Source organism: Pelodiscus sinensis, chromosome 24, assembly GCF_052426305.1.
Source record: "Pelodiscus sinensis isolate ZL-2025 chromosome 24, ASM5242630v1, whole genome shotgun sequence".
NCBI lineage: Eukaryota > Metazoa > Chordata > Testudines > Trionychidae > Pelodiscus > Pelodiscus sinensis.
In genome coordinates, this window is record NC_143075.1 from 20,983,906 (window position 1) to 21,006,756 (window position 22,851).

The following is a 22,851-nucleotide window of genomic DNA, read 5'->3' on the forward strand; positions in this document are numbered from 1 at the left end:
GGCCTAGTTCTCCCACGACTGTCCCTTTCCCTCTCCGTCAGGGCCCCGCCACCCTTCATCTGGTGGGAGCCCTGGGCGCCGGAGCAGCTCTTTGACTCTTCTGTGACCTCAGGGAGGGTCAACTCACCTGAAGGCTGCTGCACTGAGCCCCCTTCCATGTACGGTTTGAGGGCTGGGGGCACCTTCCAGCCCAGCCCAGCCCTGCCCTCTAGGCCTGGACAGCTTTGCTCCATCCTCCTTATATTCTGTGCTGTGCAGGGCGCTGGGATGGCTGCCACCCTCCTCCCCAGAGGTGGCCGCACATAGGTGCTGAATAGCCGCAGCCAAACCTACAGCCTCCAATCCCCCCAGCCACGCAAATTCCAGAGTGTCCACATGTCGACCCTCAGAACCCCACCCCCAAAGCTACACCAGCCATCAGGAGACAAACCGCCCTCAAAAGGTTTATTCAGGGTTGGAAACCGTGTTTTAAATCCTCAGAGCCTGACGCCCGAACAGAGCGGGCCGGGGGGAGAAACAACCGGGCTGAGGCTGCAAAGGAGAACGCAGATGGGACCTTCTCTGCACCAGCCTCAGGTTCCTCGCCCTGCCCAGCAGCTGCTTGACTCTGTTCCTCCCCAAACCCACCCAGCCTCTTCCCTCGCTCCACCCACTCTCGGCCTTACACCTTCCTTGGGGGGTTCTTCACCTCCAGCATCCCCTGGGTCAAGCACCCGCTTCCTTCCCTTCCCTCACGCCACCCCAGCTGGCGCCCTGCACACCCGCCAGCCTCTCGGTCCCTGGCGCCGCAGGGCCTACGTCCCATCGCTGCCTAGGCTGCAATCGGAGCGCGGGTGCCGCACAGGCAGCTTCCCGAGCTAGCCAGGAGCCTGCTAGGTCAGTGGCTCTCAGCCGATTCCCCACTATGGGTTGATCCGCCCCTCTGCGTCGAACACGGGCCTCATCCACACGATCCATGCGCTGTCCGCACGGCCCCACGGCTGCCACGGAACCACTGTGCCGCGGAACCAACGCCAGCCCAGCTAGCAAGGGCAGCAGAGCCAGGGGCTCACCCAGCCGGGGGTGCACAGTCAGCGGCTGCCACTCCGCCTGCGGGGCTTCACCGGGCCAGCTCTGCTCTTGCCAGCTCGGCTCAAGCAGCAGCCGCCTCTCCCTCGGCAGGCACATCCCGGGGCAGGGGAGCTGACAGCCTCCGCAGCCCCCCGGCCAAGTTGGGGGGGTGGGTCCAGGCTCCCGAAGGGGCGGGGCTTTGGGGGAAGGGGCGGGGCTGAGGGCAGCCAGGCCTCTTCCTCCCCCGAGCATGGCACCCCTCCCTCTCCCAACGCCACACGGTGCTCCGGCGGCGATTTAAAGGGGCCAGGACGCCAGCCACCGCTGCTGCTGGAGCCCCGAGCCTCTTTCGACCGCCAGCCTCAGGGCAACTGCCCCCTTTGCCCCCCCCCCTCGGTGGGCCTGTCTGAAGCAGGTCACGCACCTTAGCCTGCAGCTTCTGCACCAGCTGCGCCTGCCGCTGCTGGCCCTCCTGGTAAGCCTGGAGCTTGCGTTTGTAGGCAGCCTGCTCCTCCTCCAGGTGACGCCGCAGCTCGATGTTCTGCTGGGCCAGGCTCTTGTTCTCCAGCGCCTCCCGCTCCCCCGCCTCCAGCCGCAGGGCCTGCTCCAGCTGTGGGGGGAAAGGTCACTGCAGCCGCGCCTCCAGCCCGGCTCCTGGCCCCAGGATCTGGCCCTGGGAGCCTCCCCCGCCCCGGCCCAACACAATCCAGGGCCTGCCGCGGGAGCCAGGCCTCAGCTTCTTTGCATGAATGAAAGGCCAGGACTTAAGGGGACGACGTGATCAGTGTTTCTTGCATTGCCGCAGCACCGGTCGGCCCCAGCCACGGACCAGCGCCCACCCCGTGCCCGGCGCTGTACACACCCCGAACGTACATGCAGCCCCTGCCCTGCAGCGGGGTTGCCAGGTGTCCGGTTTTGAGTCCAGTCTTTGAGCTTTCTGTTCGGGAACCAAATTGCGAAAATAGAAATGTGCAGTATTTTCTGCATAAGATGGTCATGCAGATTGTGACGCCATGTCCAGTGTGTCCGGTATGTTTGTTGAAACAACCTGGCAACCCTACTCTGCAGAACCTGCCAGTGATGCAAATATCAAGTAGCGGAGGCAGAAACACAGATCAACAAAGAGCTCATGTGAACGGAAGAGGCCGTCAATCTCTTTCAATGAAAACACGCTCTGCCCCTGGACCCTTCCTCTGACCAGATCCAGAGGGCGTCTGCACCGGAAATCACAGAATCCCAGGACTGGCAGAGATCTCAGGAGGTCACCGAGTCCAACTCCCTGCCCAAAGCAGGACCAACCCAACTCAATCATCCCAGCCAGGGCTTGGTCAAGCTGGGACTTAAAAACCTCTAGGGATGGAGATTCCACCACTTCCCTAGGGAACCCAGCCCAGCGCTTCCCCACCCTCCTCCTGAAATAGTTTTTCCTAATATCCAACCTAGACCTCCCCCATTGTAACTTGAGCCCATTGCTCCTTGTTCTGCATCTGTTACCGCTGAGAACAGCCTCTCTCCAGCCTCTTTGGAACCTCCCTTCAGGAAACTGAAGGCTGCTCTCAAATCCCCCCTCACTCTTCCCTTCTGCAGACTAAACAAACCCAAATCCCTCTGGGTATGTCTACACTACAGCGCTAATTCGAACTAACTTAGCTAAGCTAATTCGAACTAACGCGTCTAAACTAAAAACTAGTTCGAATTAGCGTTTTGCTAATTCGAACTAGCATGTCCACATTAAGTGGACCCTGAAGCGGGGTTAAGGATGGCCGGAAGCAGTGCCGGCAGGGCATCAGAGGAGGACTTAGAGCGTGGAGATGCTGTCTCAGGCTAGCCGAGGGCTGCGCTTAAAGGGACCTGACCCCCACCCCGGACAGACAGTTCTCAGGGGTGCCCCGCTTGAAAACCAGTCCTGGCTTGGAGTGCCCTGACTACCCACACTGGGCACATCACAGCACTCGGCCATCAGACCGGCTGCACTTGCCGCAGGCTGCCATCTGGGGAGAGGGGGCAATTGGGGGGCTGCAGGAGAGCTTCCACCCCCAGAAGCCCGCAGAGCCAGCCCAGTCCTCCCCATCGGGGGCTCGTACCCCATTCCTCCCTCACCTCCTTCCACTTACCCTTCCCTAGCCCCTCTTCTTGATGTACAAAATAAAGGACAATTGTGTTCAAAAATGGAATCTGTCTTTATTGAACAAAACTGGGGGAGACTGGGAAAAGGAGGTGGGAGAGGGGAAGAGAGAGGGTGGGAGAGGGGAGGGCAACTACAATGATCAGGGGTTGGGAACAGGCCCCATATGAAGAGAGGCTAAAGAGACTGGGACTTTTCAGCTTAGAAAAGAGGAGACGGAGGGGGGACAGGATAGAGGTCTCTAAAAGCAGGAGTGGGGTGGAGAGGGTGCATACAGAAAAGTTCTTCATTAGTTCCCATAAAGAAGGACTAGAGGACACCAAAGGAAAGGAATGGGTAGCAGGCTTCAAACTAGTAACAGAAAGTTGTTCTTCACAAAGCAAAGAGTCAACCTGTGGAACTCCTTGCTGCAGGAGGCTGTGAAGGCTAGAACTAGAACAGAGTTTAAAGGGACATGAGATCAAGTCATGGAGGTTGGGTCCATGGAGTGCTATTAGCCAGGGGGTAGGAGTGGCATCCCTGCCCAAGGTTTGTGGAAGGCTGGAGAGGGATGGCACGAGACAAATGGCTTGGTCACTGTCTTCGGTCCATCCCCTCCAAGGTCCCTAGGGTTGGCCGCTGTCGGCAGACAGGCTACTGGGCTAGATGGACCTTTGGTCTGACCCAGGACGGCCATTGTAAGCTCAGGGCTCAGGGTCGGGGGTCTCAGTGGACCCCCTTGATTCTCATGCACACCTGCTCCTGGGTGGCCAGGCTGGCAGCTCTCCTGCCCTAGACGGGCACTTTCCTGTGCCTAGTGCGGAGATCGTGGACGAAGTCCACGATGTCCACACTAGCCCAGGAAGGTGCCCGCCTCTTGCGGTCCCGGGCAAGCTCCCGGGAGCCGCCAGCCTGGTCCCGGGAAGAGGGGGAGGGCTGGGGGGCATCGGGTGGCTGGCTCGATCCGTGCCAGGTGCAGGGTCTGCTGGCTGGGTGCTGGCAGGCTTGCACCTGGCACGGGCACCGTAGCCAGCCCGTGCCCCTTTAAGGGGTCCGGGGCCAGGAGGGGGGCAATAGAGTTTCCCTGGTGTTGGCCAGAGTGGCCACCAGGGAAACCTGGGGAGGGCTAGCCTCCCACTAGTTCGAATTAAGGGGCTACACACCCCTTAATTCAAACTAGCTAGTTCGAACTAGGCTTAATCCTCGTAAAATGAGGATTACCTAGTTCGAACTAAGCGCTCCGCTAGTTCAAATGAAGTTCGAACTAGCGGAGCGCTAGTGTAGCGCCTATGAAAGGGTATGTCTAAACTACCCTCCTAGTTCGAACTGGAGGGTAATGTATGCATACCGCACTTGCTAATGAAGCCCGGGATTTGAATTTCCCGGGCTTCATTAGCATAAGCGGGGAGCCGCCATTTTTAAATCCCCGCTGCTTCGAACCCCGTGTAGCGCGGCTACACGGGGCTCGAACTAGGTAGTTCGGACTAGGGTGCCTATTCCGAACTACCGGTACACCTTGTTTCACGAGGGTTCGAAGCAGCGGGGATTTAAAAATGGCGGCTCCCCGCTTATGCTAATGAAGCCCGGGAAATTCAAATCCCGGGCTTCATTAGCAAGTGCGGTATGCATACATTACCCCGCTAGTTCGAACTAGCGGGGTAGTGTAGACATACCCAAAGTTAGTTCAAACTAACGTCCATTAGTTCGAACTAACTCTGTAGTGTAGACATACCCTCAGCCTCAACTTGTAATTCATGTGCTCCAGCCCCATAATCATTTTGGTTGCCCTCCGCTGGACTTTCTCCAATTCATCCACATCCTTTCTGTTATAGGGAGCCCAGAACTGGACACAATACTCCAGACTGGCCTCGCTAGAGCCGAATAAAGGGGAATAATCACTTCTCTGGATCTGCTGGCAAAGCTCCCCCTAATGCACCCCAATATGCCGTTAGCCTTCTTGACAACAAGGGCACCCTGTTGACGCCGGTGAAGGAGAGTTACTGGGTTGTTAGCACCCAGGACCAGGAGGGAATCTCGCACTCAACAGTCTTCGTTCTAGAGCAGAAGGGCTGGGAAGTGAAACTGACCCAAAAGAGCAAAGCAGCCACTCAATGACTGACAGAGCTATGAGCACCCAGGTATTTATCCTGGCAGCTTCCCTCCAATGGTGTGCTCTTTGGGGTACCCACTGGCACCAGATTCAGGTAGAAACATTGTTTTTCTGCAGCCGAGCCCTCTCCGAGTCTCATCACATTCTGCCATGAAGAGAGATTAAAGACTCGGACTTTTCAGCTTAGAAAAGAGGAGACTAAGGGGGGGAGATGAGAGAGGTCTATAAAATCATGGCTGGTGTGGAAAAAGTGAAAAAGGAAAAGGTATTTACTTGTTCCCACAATATAAGAACCAGAGGTCACCAAATGAAATTAAAAGGCGGCAGGTTTAAAACAAACAAAAGGAAGTTTTTCTTCACTCAGCACACAGTCAACCTGTGGAACTCCTCGCCAGAGGATGAGGTGAAGACTAGGACTTTAACAGGGTTGAAAAAAGAGCTAGCTAGATTCATGGAGGTTAGGTCCATCAATGGCAATTAGCCAGGATGGGTAGGGGTGGTGTCCCTAGCCTCTGTTTGTCAGGGCTGGAGGTGGGTGACAGGGGAGGGATCACGTGAGGATTTCCTGTTGTGTTCCCTCCCTCTGGGGCACCTGGCACTGGCCATTGTCGGCAGACAGTTCACTGGGCTAGATGGACCCTTGGTCTGACCCGGTCTGGCCGTTCTTGTGATCCTGCCAGGGCCTCACAGATCGGGAGCGGCTTTTTTGCACCGAACCTGGAAGAGTAGGTATTAGCCCCAGCCCGGCCTCCCTGCTCCACGGAGAGGGGCAGACACCATGTGCAGCTTATTGCTGCAGCCCTGATTAGCCGCCACCTCCAGCCTCCCCCATGCCTTGAAAGCAGTCCCCTGAGTGCTTCTAGGGGTACCCCGTCTGCTAGAGTCTGACACCCCAGTGGCTTCTTATCTGTAGAAATGCTACTGTAACAGAGAAACCGACCAAGATCAGAGCCCCATCGTGCTAAGCACCAATCACACACTGGGCACAGCCTGTGCCCTTTGAAGCCTCAATAAATAAGGCAGAAATAGTGAGGGGGAAACTGAGGCATGGAGAAGCAAAATAATTTGCCTGGGGTGTCACAGACACAGAACCCAGGTCTCCTGACTGCCCGGTAAACATCCTAGCCACTAGGCCACACTGCCCCCCAACACTTTGATTTCGTTTCATCTTATCCAGGATAAGACACACAACATATTACAGAGCAGAGCCACTTCTACTCCAACGCCACCAGACCCCAGGCCAGCCCGAGCTCCTTACCATCTGGTTCCTCCTCCTCAGCTCCATCTCTTCCTCAGGCGTGGTGCCCAACCCCTGACAGCTCCAGCTGATGTCTTGCTCCAGCTTCCGCAGCAAAAGACATGGCGAAATCAGTACTTGGGACCCCTCCCCAGACACAGCCCTGAGCCCGGGGGACACGAGGGCCGCATGCTGCTCACTACACAGGCCCTTCCGTGGCAGACACAAGACAGCCACGCGGCATGCACAGCCAAGCCCCCCATGCATCAGACCGCAGCAACGGCAAACCATGCACCATGCCCCACCCAGGGGAGAGTCACGTCCCAGCACCGTGATCCCCAGCAAAAGGCACTGTGATTTCTGAGAGCACGGACAGCACCACAACCTGGACTGACAGCCACATGCAAATGTGAGATCCCAAGGGACTTGGTGGTTAGATGTGGTGCTCGCAAGAGCTAGCCCCCTGGGCTGGCAAGGACCGAGAGCAGCAATGCCGCTTCGCTGGCAGCCATCAAAGGCTCGGAAAGGAGGCTGGAACCTGTAACAAGTGGCTACTAGCCTAAGAATATGTCATAGCGAGACCCCTTCCCTGAGCTGGGGGGACACAGGCCGTTCTCACCAGGGAAACCTGCATGAAACCCCGGTCTAATATTGTCTGTTTTCACACGACCTGGCTCGTTGCTCTAAGGCAGTATTTCTCAACCCGTGGTATGAGAGAAGTCTGGGGGGATGCCAACACCACTGAAATTTGGAGAAAACGGAATTTTTGTTGGAAGTGTGACAGCGCTTTATTATTTCGGTGCTTTTTACACCCACAAATTTCATCGCCCGCCCGGCTGCAATTGAGTTGTTTAAACAAATGCGTTGCAGTGGTAGAAACAAATTGTGTGTGTCTGAAAACTGACCATTTTTTAAAAAGGGGTACTTTATTAAAAAAAAGGTTGAAAAACACTGCTCTAGGGGTGTGATTCCTGGGTTGGGCTGGAGAGTCCTGGGTTCAAACCCCGCACAAGCACTTATTTCCTGCTTTGGGCAGGAGGCTGGACTTGAGGTCTCTTCCAGCCCTGGGATTCTATGAGCTCAGAGTCAGCCCCCAGGTTGGAGTGGAGCTGTCTGCACAGGGCTGTCGGGGGTGGAGAACTACCCAGCTAGCAGAGAGAGGACACTGCGGTAACACCATTCCCGCTGCTGGGAATAATTGATGTGGGAGTGGCCCACTGATGAGGAACGTAACTTCCGGGGGCTTTGTGGGGCTTTGTGGCACGTTAAGATGCCTGTCACCTATTCTAACAAGAGCAGATAAAACTAGATCAGCTGTTTGGGGGACGGGAGTTCATTTATTTGCTGCGTAACATAAAAGTCTCTCCTGCACATGCACACACAGCGCACTATGGGCGCCTCCTCCCTCCCCAAAGGAGTGGCGATTCCTCGTTTGAAGCAACCGTGTGAAGACCCATAAGCCCCAGAACTTTCCCTGGGCATGTTACAAGCAAGCACGTGCTGGGTTAGGAGCTGGTGCCTTCCATGAACGTAAAGACGGGGGCTGAGGCCAGGTGGATCAGAGGAGGCAGAGGGAGCTGGAAATCCCAGTGTGTGATTTACAAGCGACCATGCTCAAGGCTTGGGAGTTTCGTCTCGCGAGGGGTGCAAGGCACTGGAGACGGGTGGCTCCGGGTCCTGTCCAGTCAACGAGAGGACGGAGCATCCACAGGTGGCGACTACAAGAACTCTGGGCCTGAGCTGTGCCAAAATCAAGGGCAGCCTTACCACCGAGGGCAGTGGGGTTTGGATCGGGCCCATCCTGGCATTCGGTCCCATTGGGTAGAACTCTGAGGGTTACAGGTTTGGCTCCCGCTCCATCGTGGGGAGGAGAATCCTGCCTTTGCGGGGGTGCCAAGTGGGACTTGGAGCCAGGCGGCTGCTGGTCCAAGCCCCTCGTCAGTTACACCAATCCAGAGGGGTTTGACAGTAGCGTGAGCCATGCACCCCAGTTTGCCTGGGGAGGACTTGACTATCATAAGGCACCCAGGGCCAGAGGGGTGCGCTCGCCCCCGATCGGCAGGACAGGGTTCGTGCCTCCCCCGCCAGCAACAGCCTCCCGCTGCAGGGTACCCACGTCAGCATTGGTCACCGGGTCCATCCCCTTCTGGCGCAAGCTCTCCTCTAGCTGCGGGGGCGAGGCAGGCGGAGAGACAGAAAACAGCATGAGCCACCGACACCCGGGAGGGAGCCCCCCAAGCACGGACCAGCCCCTGCCCACAACAAAGCAGGGAGGGGACGCGCCAGATCTCCCAGGACCGGGACACCGAGCGGCAGGGAGACGGGTCATTCCGCCTGCGCTGGAGAACCCACGGAAAGAGGGAGGGAGAAGAGACGGGGGGAGGGTGTGGGCAGCTTTGAGAAAAGCTGGGGAGGAGATTAACGTGCCCAGTGTACAGCAGAATGTAATCATCGCCAGCTCGCCCCGCAGGCCTGGGTGAGCCGAGCGCCGGGAGCTGCTCATCAGGCCAGGCCCTCGGTCGCCAGGAAGCCGGCGGATTTCTTTGTAAAAGGGCAGCAGGCTCATTTCATTCAGTTAATTCGGGTACCAACAGCTGGTTGGCCGGAGGCTGCCCAAGCGGCACAGGTGCATTGAGGCGCACGGGCTGAGCTGCGGGGGGAGCCCAGGGATGAGTTGGCCGGGGGGAGCAGACTAATTTGGCGCATCTGTAAATACATTGGATTCAATGGATTCAGAATCCAACAGCTGATTGGACCGAGGCCATGCAAGCATCGCAGCTGCTGCTCTGCCAGTGCGGTTCTGCCCTGATCTGCAACACACCTGCCCCGGGCAGCCCCCGAACGGCTCTGGCAGGTGCTTCTGTCCTCGCCTGCAGCAGCTGCCGACATCCCAGTCCTCCACCGCGCACAGGCAGCTCTGCCCCCCCCCCCACGGCTCTGCCCCCCCCCCACGGCTCTGCCCCCCCCCCACGGCTCCCCCCCCCCACCTGCTCTGCCCGCCACCCCTCTCAGCCCCTGCTCTCCTCCCTGCTCCCGGCCAACCCAGCTCTCAGCCCCTCCCCCCCCCCCACGGCTCTGCCCGCACCCCTCAATCCTGCTCTCCTCCCTACCCCGGCCAACCCAGCTCTCAGCCCCTCCCCCCCCCCACGGCTCTGCCCGCACCCCTCTCCCTCTCCCCCCCCCACCCCTCCCGGCTCTGCCCAGCCCTCTCCTGCCCCTCCCCCCCCCCATCTGCCCCTCCCCCCCCCACGCTCTGCCCCCTGCCCCCCCTCCCCCCCCCACCCCTCCCCCCCCAACCCTGCTCTCCCCCTCCCCGCCCCTCCCCCCCCCCACGGCCAACCCCTCAGCTCTCCCCCCCCTCTGCCCCTCCCCCCCCCCACGCGCCCGCTCAACCCTGCTCTTCCCCCTACCCCGGCCATCCCAACTCTCAGCCCCTCCCCCCCCCACGGCTCTGCCCGCACCCCTCAACCCTGCTCTCCTCCCTGTCCCGGCCAACCCAGCTCTCAGCCCCCTCCCCCCCACGGCTCTGCCCGCACCCCTCAACCCTGCTCTCTCCCCACCCCGGCCACCCAACTCTCAGCCCCTCCCCCCGCCCACGGCTCTGCCCGCACCCCTCAACCCTGCTCTCTACCCCGGCCAACCCAGCCTCAGCCCCTCCCCCCCCCCCACGGCTCTGCCCGCACCCCTCAATCCCGGCCAACCCAGCTCTCAGCCCCTCCCCCCCCCCACGGCTCTGCTTGCGCCCCTCTCCCTTGCGCCGTCCCAGCCATCCCAGCTCTCAGCCCCCTCCCCCCCACAGCTCTGCCTGCACCCCTCAACCCTGCTCCTCTCCCCACCCCAGCCATCCCAGCTCTCAGCCCACCCCAGCCCACCCCACGGCTCCGCCTATGCCCCTCAACCGTGTGCCGCTGCCCCTGGCCATCCCAGCTCTCAGCCCCCCCACCCCCACCCCACGGCTCTGCCCACACCCCTCAACTTTGCTCCACTCCCCCCAGCCATCCCAGCCCTGAGGTCCCCTCACCCCCAGCTCTGCCAGTGCCTCTCAACCCTTCTCCTCTCCTCCCTCCCCTTGGCCTTCCCAGCCCTGAGTCCCCCCAGCTCTGCCTACACCCCTCATCCCTGCTCTGCTCCCTGCTCACTATCCAGCCCTGGGATCCCCCCCAGCTCTGCGGCACCTACTGAGCTCGGGGGCTCCCGGTTCAACGCCTGCCAAGTGTGCCCAGCGGCGTGGTGGTGGCCAAAGCGCCCGTTCTGGTGAAGGGGGGTGTCAGCCCAGCCAGCACAAAGAGGGCTCCCAAAAGTCATCCCTCTGGGGCTGGACGCAAGCGTCCGAGCCAGACGCCCGGTGGGGAAAAGCCAGGGCTCACTGCATCTCCCGCGTCCCGCCCAGCAACCCAGCGGCTGCCTCCGGGGAGCTACGTTCAGGGCAAAATCCTCCCCAGAGTCAGACCCACCACACAGCAACCGGCTCCCACCACAGCTCAAACGGGCCTCTACCGTCCCCAGCCAGCGCCGGCGGGACAGGCCTGCAGCCAGGGGGGTCCTGCCCCCCATGCCTGCCCCATAGAGGGGGGACGGATGGGCTCTCCCGGCTAGCCTGTCCCTCGGCTGGCCCAGTGGGTCACAACAAGGTAGGGCCCAGGATCTGGTCTGGGGAAAGCTCCTCCAGCAACCTTGGGCTACCCAGCTGCTCCAGGGGGCTCTTCAAGGCCGGAGGGCAGAACAGGGCGACCACAGACCCTCTATAGCCTGGAGGGCATCGAGTCACAGCCAGGCCCCTCCCCCGGGCCTGAGGCAAGGAAGGAAACGGGCGGATCGAAGAACCCCCCAAATTCTCCTGTTTTCAAAGGAAAGAGCCCCCCTGGTCCCCGCCTCCACAGGGCCCAGCCTGGCACGGCTCCGCGCCCTAGGGCAGGGCATGGAAGAGGCCAGCCTGCACGCCACAGCCCCGGGAGGGGCCCTGCGAGGCCGTTCTTGCACCCAGTGACAATCAGCAGTGGCCGGGAATGGCCGGCAGCCCCCCATCCAATGCCCTCCCAGCCCCCATCTCCACCAGGGTCCTTCCCCTGCAGCCTCTCCCCCCCAGCACAGCTCCCCCAGGCCGCCCCACTTGCCCGCTCCACTCGCTTCTTCACGTAAAGTCCCGGAGGCTCCTCGGGGGCTGCCGGATCCTCAGGCTCCGTCCCACAGGCAACACTGCCCGGCGTCCAGTGCCCAGGCCCCTGCATGCCCCCCCCCTCCGCCCCGCTCCTGCGAGGCACAAAGCCCCGGCGCCGCGGCGACACAGGCTAAGAAATGCCGCGGCTGAGCCGCTCTGGCTCATTCACATTCTAATGGGCGGCTCGGAGAGGAGTCACCGCGCGACCGTAATCCTGCCACGGCTCCAGCCTCCCCGCACAGGCCCAGCCGGGTCTCGTGACCCGCACGCTGCCAGGGGGCTCCGCGGAGCAGCCCCTCCGTGCCCAGCTGGAGGCTGCCGGCCGGGAAATCTCTGCCCCAGACATGGCCAGACCCGTGAGGCAGCCTGAGAGCGCTGTGCGAACCAAACCCCCCCCCCCCCTCCTCACGGCGTCACTATGGAGATTCAGGGAGGGATCTGGTAATATCCTGCTGCCTCTCCATCCTCACAGGTCTTCATCCAGGACACTTCCCCGCCTTCCTGAGCTAAGCAGTGCCAGCCTGCGGGGTGTTTGTGAGCAAGGTGCTGCTCCCTCACCCCCCACATGCCATGGTGCCTTTGTGGGGGGGGGGGACTCACTCTGTGAGATGGGGAGGGTAGAGAAGGACTCATGGAACAAGGAACACACCAAGGAGCGTCACTCCCTTACATGCGCATCAGCCGCGCCTCAGTTTCCCCATCCGCAAAGCGCCTGTGACGAGATACACCGACCCCACATGGCGCTTGTGTTGGGGAAGGGCTGTCATTGCTACTCTAGGCCTAGGTGTTCGAAAGCAAGAGGCCCTGCATCTTTTTCCCAGGGCAGCGCTCGGCCGGACGTCTTGCTAACCCGGCGCAGAACGGGCAATATCTCGACAGCTCCAGCACAGCTACTGACTATGGTAGCTGGTGCTTCAGAAACTCTACAGATTAGAGAGACAGATCCCTCGATGCCCAGGGAAGGGGCTGCCCCACCCGTCTGAGCCTTCTGACGGAGAAGTGGGCCCATTACCATGGGAAGTTTAACTCCCCAACTTTATCTGCTTTAAAAACATCAAAGTTGTTTCCAACTCAGTAGCAGTTCCGCACCCGGGGGACCAGCCCACTTCTCGAGTCAGATCGGGTGAATCGGGCAACACTGGGAAACCTTTGGGCCGCAGTTGAAGTTAATGAGAGCGGTCCATATTTGCACTGCGTGTTAAGATCCCACAAATGAGACGTGCGGTATGAGGGCTGACAACTGATCCATATTTGTATTTCTGATCTGTCCCTCTCCTGATCACAAACATGCTCTCTGACACGTACCAGGATGTGAGCCTGAAATATACACATCTACCGGGTGTTCCGTTTGTCCGGTTCCCAAACCCTGCACCAGTTTGCTTAGGGATGTTGTACTTGCTGTAGAAAATCCAATTAAACGATTATTTCGAACAGGCATCGGGGAGGGGGAAAAAACAAGCCAACATATAAGCCAGATCTCCTCATTTCCTCCGGGAAACTGGAGCTGAAGGGAAATCAGTTTTTCTCTATTTTTTTTAATTGGGTAATAAACGAAAAAGCTAACAACAATACAGTTCATGGAGAGGTGTGGGGGGAAGACTGCTGACTGGGCAATCAGCCATCCCTACAACTCAAATCACTTTGCAAAGAAGAGTCAATGTCTTTGTGCCTGTTTTACAGCTGGGAAAACTGAGGCACAGAGTCCTGCAGGTCTGTGGCACTGCTGGGAATAGACCACTGAGCTTCTTACTTTCAGTATGGTGCCCCATCTCCTGGATTGTGTTGCTGTATTTGCAACAGCCATTCCATGCATCATAATGACCAAATTCCCCCGAGAAGCCAAGCAAGGGCCTCATGCATTTAGCTTTGTGTATGCCTCATACACAAAGGCTGCATCTAGACTGGCATGATTTTGCACAAATACTTTTAACGGAAAAGGTTTTCTGTTAAAAGTATTTGCGCAAAAGAGCATCTAGACTGGCATGGATGCATTTGTGCAAAAGACATCTTTTGCGCAAAAGCATCCATGCCCAGTATAGTCGCGGTTTTGCGCAAGAAAGCTCTGAGGGCTTATCCCTGAGTGGCAGTGGCAAAGTATTTTCGCAAGAAGCACTGATTTTGTACATTACAAAGTCAGTGCTCTTGCACAAATTCAAGTGGCCAGTGTAGACAGGCGGCAAGATTTTGCGCAAAAGCGGCCGCTTTCGAGCAACATCTTGCCAGTCTAGACGCAGCCAAATGGATTCCAAATTGCAGGACCGACCTTCTCCCAAAGTGACTGCCGTCAGTGGGAACGAACTCTGGCTATTCTGGGGCTATTCTCAATTGTGTTCAAGTCTCCCAGTATTTATATCGGCCCAGCCCGGAATAAACTGCCCGAGACGCATCACACCCCATCTCTCTGCCTATCTCCCTATTCAATTGTCTGTAAGACGGGCCCCTTTTCAAAGGCACAGGCCTGGGAATGAACAAAGTTTACCATCTCCCCTAGCAACAGCTGCCTTAGCAACCAGAGATTCCTTCCATTCTTCCTCCCCGTTGCCACGGACACAGGGCGGTGGGTCGCTGAGCCCAAAATACCACCTCAAAAGATGAGACGAGGCAAAAGGGCTCCTGCCCCTGCCCCCCCTCCAGCGTAGGCTGGGTTCTGGGGTACAAGTGCAGAGATGCCACCAGCCCCCAAAGTTTGGGGGTCTGGAATATAAAGGCTCTGAGTTATGCTGCACAATTCCCCATGGGCGTGCTGCTCCATGCTGGTGCCCCCACCCCAGCACTCAGCTGGGTCAGCCAGTGCCCTGCCCCTCTCTGCCCTGGGCCTCCGTGCTGCCAGCAGGGACTACTTAGTGCCTGTGCTGGTGACGATCTCACTAGGGAATGGACACAGACCCCTCCCCCTTCCCATCCCCATCGCTGTCACATTGGGGGCAGCAGCCCCGGACGGTGGCACCTGCTGGCCACTGCATTTGCGATTGTGACTGAGAACGGGAGCGTATCCCGCCAGGGACAGGCTGCACTAGCAAAGCGGAAAATTGCCGCCGGAGCAGCCTAGCGGGTCAGGCGCAGGCCTGGGATGCAGGAGACCTGCATTCGGTCCTTGGCTCAGCCGCCAGCGTGCCGGGTAATCTTCAGCAAGTCGCTCCCCCCGCCGTGCCTCAGTTTCCCCATCTGCACAAAGCAGAGAATGATCCTGACATGAGGGTTTGAGGTCTATGGACGACACGCGCTCCCAAGCGCTGTGGTTTGGGGTTATATTTCCCACTAGATTTTCTTCATTTCAATCCGTGCTCTGGGGTGGGGTTCAGTATACAGGCTGCCCTGGGAGGGAGGACTACTCCAGCTCTCTCTCACCGGAGCAGCTTGGGACCAGGGGACAAGTGCTTCTCCATGGTAGCTGCAACTCCAGCAGGCACAGCTGGGGGAGGGGGCAGGTCCAGGAGCATCTGCCCCCTGCGCTCCCCAGCCAGAGTGAGGAGTGGAGCAAACTGGGCACTTTCCCCTCACTCCCTGGCAGAGGGGAACAGCCAGCAATGTCCCTGTAGGAATGGGGGGTGGGAGAAGAGATTTCAGCTCTCCCCCACCCTGCCTAAAGGGCAGTGCGGTGGGGGCTCAGGGCTGGGGCAGCCCCAGAGCAGGGGCGTGACCCCAGCCAGCCCCTTTCACCTGTCTGGAGATTCTTTCTCTTTGCTGTATGGTTTTCTGAAAAGCAGCTCCATTCCGGGCACATCCCGCTTTCCTGGCACAACCAACCCCTGACCTTGCGTGAAGCTAGGATAAGCATCTGCCTACCGAATTTGGCTGTCCTAACAATTACGGTGTAGGAGGAGTTCTTGAACAGGCACACCGACAGGTGCACAGGCACACAGACAAACTCTCAAGCATCTAGTCGAGAAGGACAGGCAAGGCCTCCATCACCGAGGGAAACAACACCCAGGCCAGCAGATAAGCAAGGCTCACAGGCTCAGGGCCAGTGTCAGGCGTCTGCCGGCGGTTCACCCAGATGTGGACCCGTTTTATTATTGGCCCCGCCTGACTGGGCAGCGCGTCCTACCTGAGGCACGTCCCGAAGCTGTGGGCTACACATGGCAGCGGCGCCCCCCACCCCGCCCAGTGGAGCCCCCCCAGTCCGCGGGAGAAGAGGAGGAGGCTGCCGTGGGTGCTGGTGGTGAGGGTGCCCCGGGCGACCTGGCCTGACCCATGCTGTCAACTCACGAGCTCTTCACGCCGCTGGGGGAGCAGCCGCCGCAGTCCTGCCCAGGTAGAGCTGGACCTCCGGGCCCGGTGTGCCGAGCTGCAGCGCCCCATTCGAACTAGGCCCCGCAAATAACCACACAGGCCCTGCACACACTTAGGAAAGAATCTGCCTCCTTCCAACAGCACCGGGGCTCAGCCAATCACCGTCCCGTACCCGGGTCACAGCGCAGGGCGCTCAGCGTTCACCAGATCACAGAGCATGTCTAGCTCCTCACACACCGCTCCTAGAACGCCTGTGACACAACACCCGTCCGGGCACTAGCTCAGAGAGCCCTTCGCCCCAAAGGGAAGGATCGTTTGTGTCACTCCCTCGCCCCACAGCCAGTAGCGCTGGCACTGATCAGGAAGGACTGCCGGTGGCACTCCCCTCCCCCAAGGTCTTTGCATTTGCTCATTACACAGTCAATCTGTGGAACTCCTTGCCAGAGGATACAGTGAAGGCTAGAACCAATATTTAAAAAGGGCTCGAGAGGTGATTCCGGTAATTACAGTATAACGTCAATACCAGGCAAATTAGTTGAAAGTATAATAAAGAATAAAATTGTCAGACACATAGATGAACATATTTTGTTGGGGGGAAAAGTCAACATAGTTTCTGTAAAGGGAAATCATGCCTTACTAGAGTTCTTTGAGGGGTCAACAAATATGTGGACAAGGAGGATCCACTGGCTACAGTGTACTTAGATTTCCAGAAAGCCTTTGACAAGGTCCCTCACCAAAGGCTCTTAAGCAAAGCTAAGTTGTCGTGGGATAAGAGCGAAGGTCCTTTCGTGGATTAATAACTGGTTAAAAGACAGGAAACAAAGGGTAGGAATAAACGGTCAGTTTTCAGAATGAAGAGAGGTAATGAGTGATGTCCCCCAAAGGTCTGTCCTGGGACCAGTCCTATTCAATCTGTTTATAAATGATTTGGAGAAAGGGGTAAACAATGAGGTGGCAAAATTTGCAGATGACACCAAAGTGCTCAAGATAGTTAACACCAAAGCAGACTGTGAAGAGCTTCAGAAAGATCTCACCAAACCAAGTGATTGGGCAACTAAATGACAAATGGGATTTAATGTTGAGAAATGCAAAAGTAATGCACATTGGGAAAACTAATCCCAACTATACATACAATATGATGGGGGCTAATTTAGCTACAACTACTCAAGAGAGAGATCTGAGCAACGTGAGCATGTCTACCAGCCAGGCAGTTCACAACTAGGTACTGATACTCCTAATAATAATACTAACACTCACCTAATTAGAAAATACCGGACTTTTAGATGTCCGGTATTTTCTTAATTTTTTTCCCAGACAGAATCCTCAAATACCCGACTGTCTGGTTCAAAGCCGGACACCTGGCAATCCTAGCTGACAGCCACAGGCAGGATATACGGGGGGGAGAGAGGGAACAGCATAAGTACCCGTCCCCAATCCAAACTTTCGCCCTTCTCCTGGTGCCCCTCCCTGGGGAACAGCCTAATAACTCCCCCGTCCCCTCCTTCAAACCCCCAACCCACGCCCCAGCTCAGCTCCCACAATCAGGCCTCCTTGGGGCGTTTTGTGCAATACATGCGTGTGCAGCACGGCATTCGTGGGACACAGGTCAGCGGTCACCGAGCACGACAGGGGCTGGCTACATACTCAGCCTTTCACCGCCCCCGCCCGCCCATCCCTCCCCTGCACCCACCACAGGGCCCTTTCCAGCTACTTTGTCCTGGCCGTGGAGAAAGGCAGCAACAAAGGCTCCGTTCAAGCAGCACAAGAGGCGGGAGTTGGGAGTGGGAGGGTCCGTCGGGCCCAACCGGCCCTCGGGGCCTTCGCCGCCCGGGGACTCACACAAAGGGCGCGATTCAGAGCCAGAGTTCAGCCTCCACTGGAGCTGCTGGCTTAAAATCAGACACTTGGTGCCCCTGCCGGGGGCATTTCCGTGCGTTAACTCCCCCAGCCTGCCCCGAGGTTCTGGGCCCAGGAGAATGGCAAGGACGCTGCCCGACCACTTCTGTTTCCTCCCGGGCAAGTCCCGGCAAGCGCCAGCCACATTCCCTGCGAGAACATGCCCAGGCAGGCCCAAGCCCCTGACGTGGACAGGAGCACACACCACTTCCCTGGGGAACTGCTGTTCCAGGGTCACGGCCCGCTCGGCACAGGGCCCCCGGCAGGGGAACAGGCCCGTCAGGTTGCTCCTTTTGGTGGGACGTGCTCCAGCAGGTTTCATCCCGCGCTGCCATAAACGTTCATTAAAGATTCACCTCAACTACCTGGCGGCCCTCAAGGCCTTCCGGCCACAGCCCAGGAGACGTGGTCCCATTCGGCTTGGCGAGCACGTTTCTGCCGTGGCACCTCAGGAGGTCGCCAGCTGCCAGGCCTGCGAGCGCACGGGCCCCCTAGCAAGGCAGGAGCAGCCGAAGCCGCGGCAGCAGTGCAGACTGAAGCGGTAACCGGGAGCTATCTGACCAGCTGCGCCAAGCTTGCCACACACCCTGCGATCCAGCTCTCAGCAACGCCACCCTGCCCCTACCCTGCCGAGTGTGAGGCCAGAGGAGCAGCATGGCCCAGGGGGCATAGCCCACGTCCCTAGCGGGTCTCAGAGCTCAGCTGGATCCAGTGGGTTTGGAAGGGGAAGGGTTGGGTCTAGTGGCAGGTGAGATGCTCTGAGCACAGTGGCCAGGGAGCTGGGGCAGGTCCCCAGCCCCAAGAGACCAGACGCCAAACCAAATTAACCCGGGCGATTTGCTTCCAAGCAGGCGTGAGGCGCTGGGGGGGAGGAGATGAGGGGGCACATCTGAACCAAACGCCATGGGCAGGAGGGGCAAGGGGTTGGCCAGCAGCCAGAAAGCCTGGGGGCTAACGGGGGGCCTGGAGCCCGCCATACGAGTCTGGCCCCTCTGCACTAGCTGGCAGCGGTGGAGGAAGAGGAGCAAGGCAGCTCCAGCTCGCTCTGCTCCTCGTCAGTCGGGAGAGAGGCCTGGACCGCCCTGCACTCACCGGCGGGAAGCAGCACAGTGTGGCCGGGGGGGGGGAAGGGAGGGGGCAGGATGAGCTGAGACTGTTGCTCCACTTCCCCCACCTCTGCCAGTGAATGCGGAACGGGGGGGTGGACCCCGCTGCTGGCATCCCACCCCAACCCCACTAGTCCCCTGGTCCGTATCGGTTGGGAGAAGATATGGGGCGGGGGAGGAGCAAGGGCGGGAGGGGGCAAAGCAGGGCAGGAAGAGGCAGGTCTAGGGGCGGAGAGGTTTTGTCCTGGCCTTTCCCTGGGCAGGGGGAGGTCATGTGGATTGTGGCCCCGTGGGCCTTCCCACAGTCTCCTGCTTCCAAGCCAGACCACGCCGAGCCCTTCGCCAGTGCATGGCCCTCCTGCCCACGTACCCTCATGGTGCTCCCCGCCGGCGCTGCGGACCAGAGGGACCACGAGGCACCAAGGGGAGCCTGGTGGGTGGGAGGGAGGAAATTTCCGATTCAGCCGCACGGCACTAAGGAGGGTCCCCACTCAGAGCTCTCCCTTGTCTTAGCCCCGACTAGGCAAATAACAGAGCATTCCTTCCCTGGCAATTCCGAAAAACGGGGCTTTAGCGTCATTTGGGTCACATGGAAAACAAGCGTTTTCGGCCAATCAAGAAGTCGTGAAAAAATGGCTGGGGGCTGAACGAGGAAACATGGCGGTTCCACTCCGAGCACTTTCCCGCCCCCAGACACCACCCCCAGCCCCTATTCAATGCGCAAAGTTCAACGGCTTCCTTTCGAAAATGTCCAACCAAAAAGTTTTGACTTTTTTTTTTCAGTGTGTTCCCCTCCCCTCCTCAGTGCAAACACTTGGGGGAAATCAACCGGAGTCCATTGAACAGTTTAGTCAACATCCCTCTGAACGGTTTGGGGGGTTTTTTGCTTTTTGGAAAAAAGAAGTTTCACAAGAAAAGTTTTGCCCAGCTCCAGCGGCGACCCTCCCCCACGGCTGAGCCCGTGTCCGGCACACACGACTTCTCCCTGAGCACACAGCTGAGTGGGAGTGGCACACGATCCCCCCCCAGCAGGACAGGACCGGCTGCCCACACCTACCCTCTCGCTGATGGCGTTGTATTTGATGGCCAGCTCATCGCGCTCGGCCCGGCTCTGCGCCAGCAGGTCTTCCACACGGGACAGCTCCTGCTGCAGGATGCGGTTCTCCTCCTGGAGGGAGAGAAGCGACATCTCCCCAGGACAGGCTGCTGTGGGAGAAGAGGGAGAGCCGTAGCAGAGGCATCAGTGCCAGCTGGGGGCACCCACCCCAGAGCCACAGGGAGGCGGCTGGCTAGAGATGAGGCTGGCCCTGTGACTTTCCTACCAGGGGTCAGATCACCCCGGGTTAAGGCCTTGCTAACAGCCATGACACCGACAATACCGGGGACGCACTGCGGGGTGACCACACGCGCTCCCCGAGACGCACTTGTCAGTGCCACAGAGCAAGGGGGGGCCCAACCCAGCCTGCCCCCTCCCTACCGAGCCTGGGGCAGCCACGCAGCAGGGATTTCAAGGGAGCCCTTAGCCACGAGGCCATGCCGAACAAGACACGAGGCCCTTTGCGGCAAGACACGGGCAGGACGGCATCCGAAGCAGGCTCTCCACAGACCCCGCGGGGGGATAGTAACCGAGGGACCCGGCAGCCGTAGCCCTTAGCTCCAAGTGCTCCCTGGGCTGCACTGCTCTGCTGCCGAATTCAGCGAGGGCCTTCGGCGGAAGACAGCCTGTCAGGGCCCAGGCCCCAGCGCTGGACGGGTTCGTGCGGCCGACTTTGCTGGCCCCGCTCGCCCCTGGTTGGGTGAGCAAGGGAGGGAGAGGCACAAGCCTGGACATGCACCAGCACTGCACACGCAACCTGGTAACATCCCCCTGTGCAAATTCGGCTGGCCTGCGTGGGTCCAGGCAGGTCACTGCACCCTGGGGGCCCAGGCTCTGCGCGCTGCCACTGCATGTCCCAAAGTGGGGGGGGGGGACAGAACTGCTGGGCCCTTGGCCAAGGTGGGCGGAGCCTCAGGCCAAAGAGGCGGGGCCTCAGGCCAAAGAGGCGGGGCTGGGAAAGGGCACCTCTTGGACCATACCATGCCCCAGCCAGCACTGAGCACCACTCAGAGTGCACCACCCGGGCTCCAGTGGCAATTTACAGGGCCCGGAGCTCCAGCTGCCAACACTGCCGTGGTAGTGGTGGGTGGAGCCCTGGGCCCTTTTGAATCACTGGGCCCCAGGGCTGTTGCCCCCTTCTCCCTCGGCGGCGGCCGTCCCAAAGGAAGGCAGCCACATGCCACACTGGCCAGGCTGGCTCCAGGAGCAGCCATCAGGCAGACACAGCCTGGAAAGGGCCGGGAGCCCAGAAAAGCTGCTCCAGCTGCCCGTGGTGTAGCCTGACCGGGCAGAACCCATGTGCTGCGGCAGGAGGTGGGTCAGACCCACAGCACAGCGAGCAGCCGGAGGCCAGGCTGCCACAACCCTACCTGGGCTAGCCAGCACCGACAAGTTCTTGGCAACGATCTCCCGGATCCGGGCGGGCAGGCGGGTGGGTGGCGCGTCCTCGGAGCCGCCCCGAATGATAAGACTCTTCCCCTCCCCAGAAGTCAGCACGCTGCTCTCCAGCTTCTGCGGGCGTGAACAGAGCACGCTGAGCTGGGGGGCCAGACCCACCGCCACGGCGCTCGGTCGCTAGTTCCTCCTCCAGACAGCAGCTCCCCCAGCTCTCCATAGCCCAGACAGCCCCCTTCTGGCCCTTTGCACTCTGATAACTGCCTTGTGTTGACTCCCCCCATGCGACATGAAAATTGGCTTATGAATATGCATAACTCCAAGATGTTTTATGCAAAATAGATCATGTAACATCTCGATTTTATAGTTACAACCTGCTGGATCTCTAGATCCTATTTGTGTGCATGGATGATGCTCATGTGCGAAGTACGAAGTGTGGATCGGTTATAATTCTAAATGTGCTAATGAGGGACGTTACTGATGCCCAGGAAATGTAATGGCTCGGTGATCAAACCAACGACCTGCGAATGGTCTGATTTGTCCTGTAAGCCCAGACTGTGATTGGTCCTAGAAATACATGTGACCAACTACCTGGTGCTGGAATCCATCCTGAACCTGGTATTTTTCCATGGGGATGGAGAATGCCAAACAAAGGATTCTCGCCCTCTGGGAAAATCTATGAAAGCAGTGGGAAGCCATCAGCTTTTGTCTTCAGCTGGCCTTTGAAATTGCCTGGCCCAACCGAAGAGGATACCTAGGATACCTGTCAACAAAGAACTCTGAAGAAGCTGTAGAACCAAGTCAAAACAAAAATCAACTCTGATGTTAAGCTTGTACCTGAGATAAGAACAGCTGTTTAGGGTAAGAATTTACATTCTTAGTGGATTAGAACTAGCTAAGTGTTTTGGTTCATTTTAATTTAGTAAGTTACTTTGATCTATTTTCACTTGCAACCATTTAAATCCTACTTCTTGTACTTAATAAAAACACTTTTGTGTATCAGCAAGCCCAGTGTAAACAATGGTTACCTGGGAGAGGGAGGAAGTAACCACTGTGCTCTTCTCTCTCTCATTGAGAACGGGGGCAGACCTTATCAGCTTTCTCTAGGAAAGGTTTTCACAGAGTATGACGGATTTATTTGGGGTTTGGTCCCATTTGGGGGTTGGTTTCCTGGCTGCTGAGCCCTTAGAACCGAGTCCTCCTAGAGCTGAGCTGACTCAGGGTCTGTGTTGCTTTGCAGGGGGCAGTTACCCCAACTCTATGCCTTGTCTGGGGGAGATCAGAGGATCTGGCCCAGCAGCACGGGGTGGTGAGGCACTGCAGAGAGCAGGAAGGCAGGCGTCAGTGGCATGATCAGCACGCCAGGGGACAACATTAAGGGGACTTCGGAGATTTTAACCCGTCACCCCTGGATCAGTGTAACCTCGCCTGCATCTTCCTGGGAACGGGCCTCTTGCTCCCCGGAC

General features: G+C 58.6%; 1 protein-coding gene across 5 annotated transcripts in view; it reads right to left on the reverse strand.

The window, feature by feature from the left end:
• Positions 1–22,851, reverse strand: part of CROCC (ciliary rootlet coiled-coil, rootletin) — a 76,571-nt gene that overhangs the window by 51,539 nt on the left and 2,181 nt on the right. For 3 of the 5 annotated variants that reach the window (XM_089773016.1, XM_075906402.2, XM_089773017.1), the window contains exons 2-6: positions 21,361–21,502; positions 19,952–20,100; positions 8,618–8,668; positions 6,523–6,606; positions 1,475–1,660 (exon numbers count right to left, since the gene is read on the reverse strand). In XM_089773016.1, coding sequence (XP_089629142.1) covers positions 1,475–1,660; positions 6,523–6,606; positions 8,618–8,668; positions 19,952–20,100; positions 21,361–21,502 — 612 coding nt within the window. The remainder of the gene's footprint in view (positions 1–1,474; positions 1,661–6,522; positions 6,607–8,617; positions 8,669–19,951; positions 20,101–21,360; positions 21,503–22,851) is intronic. The other 2 variants (XM_089773015.1, XM_075906405.2) reach the window with 2 other exon arrangements.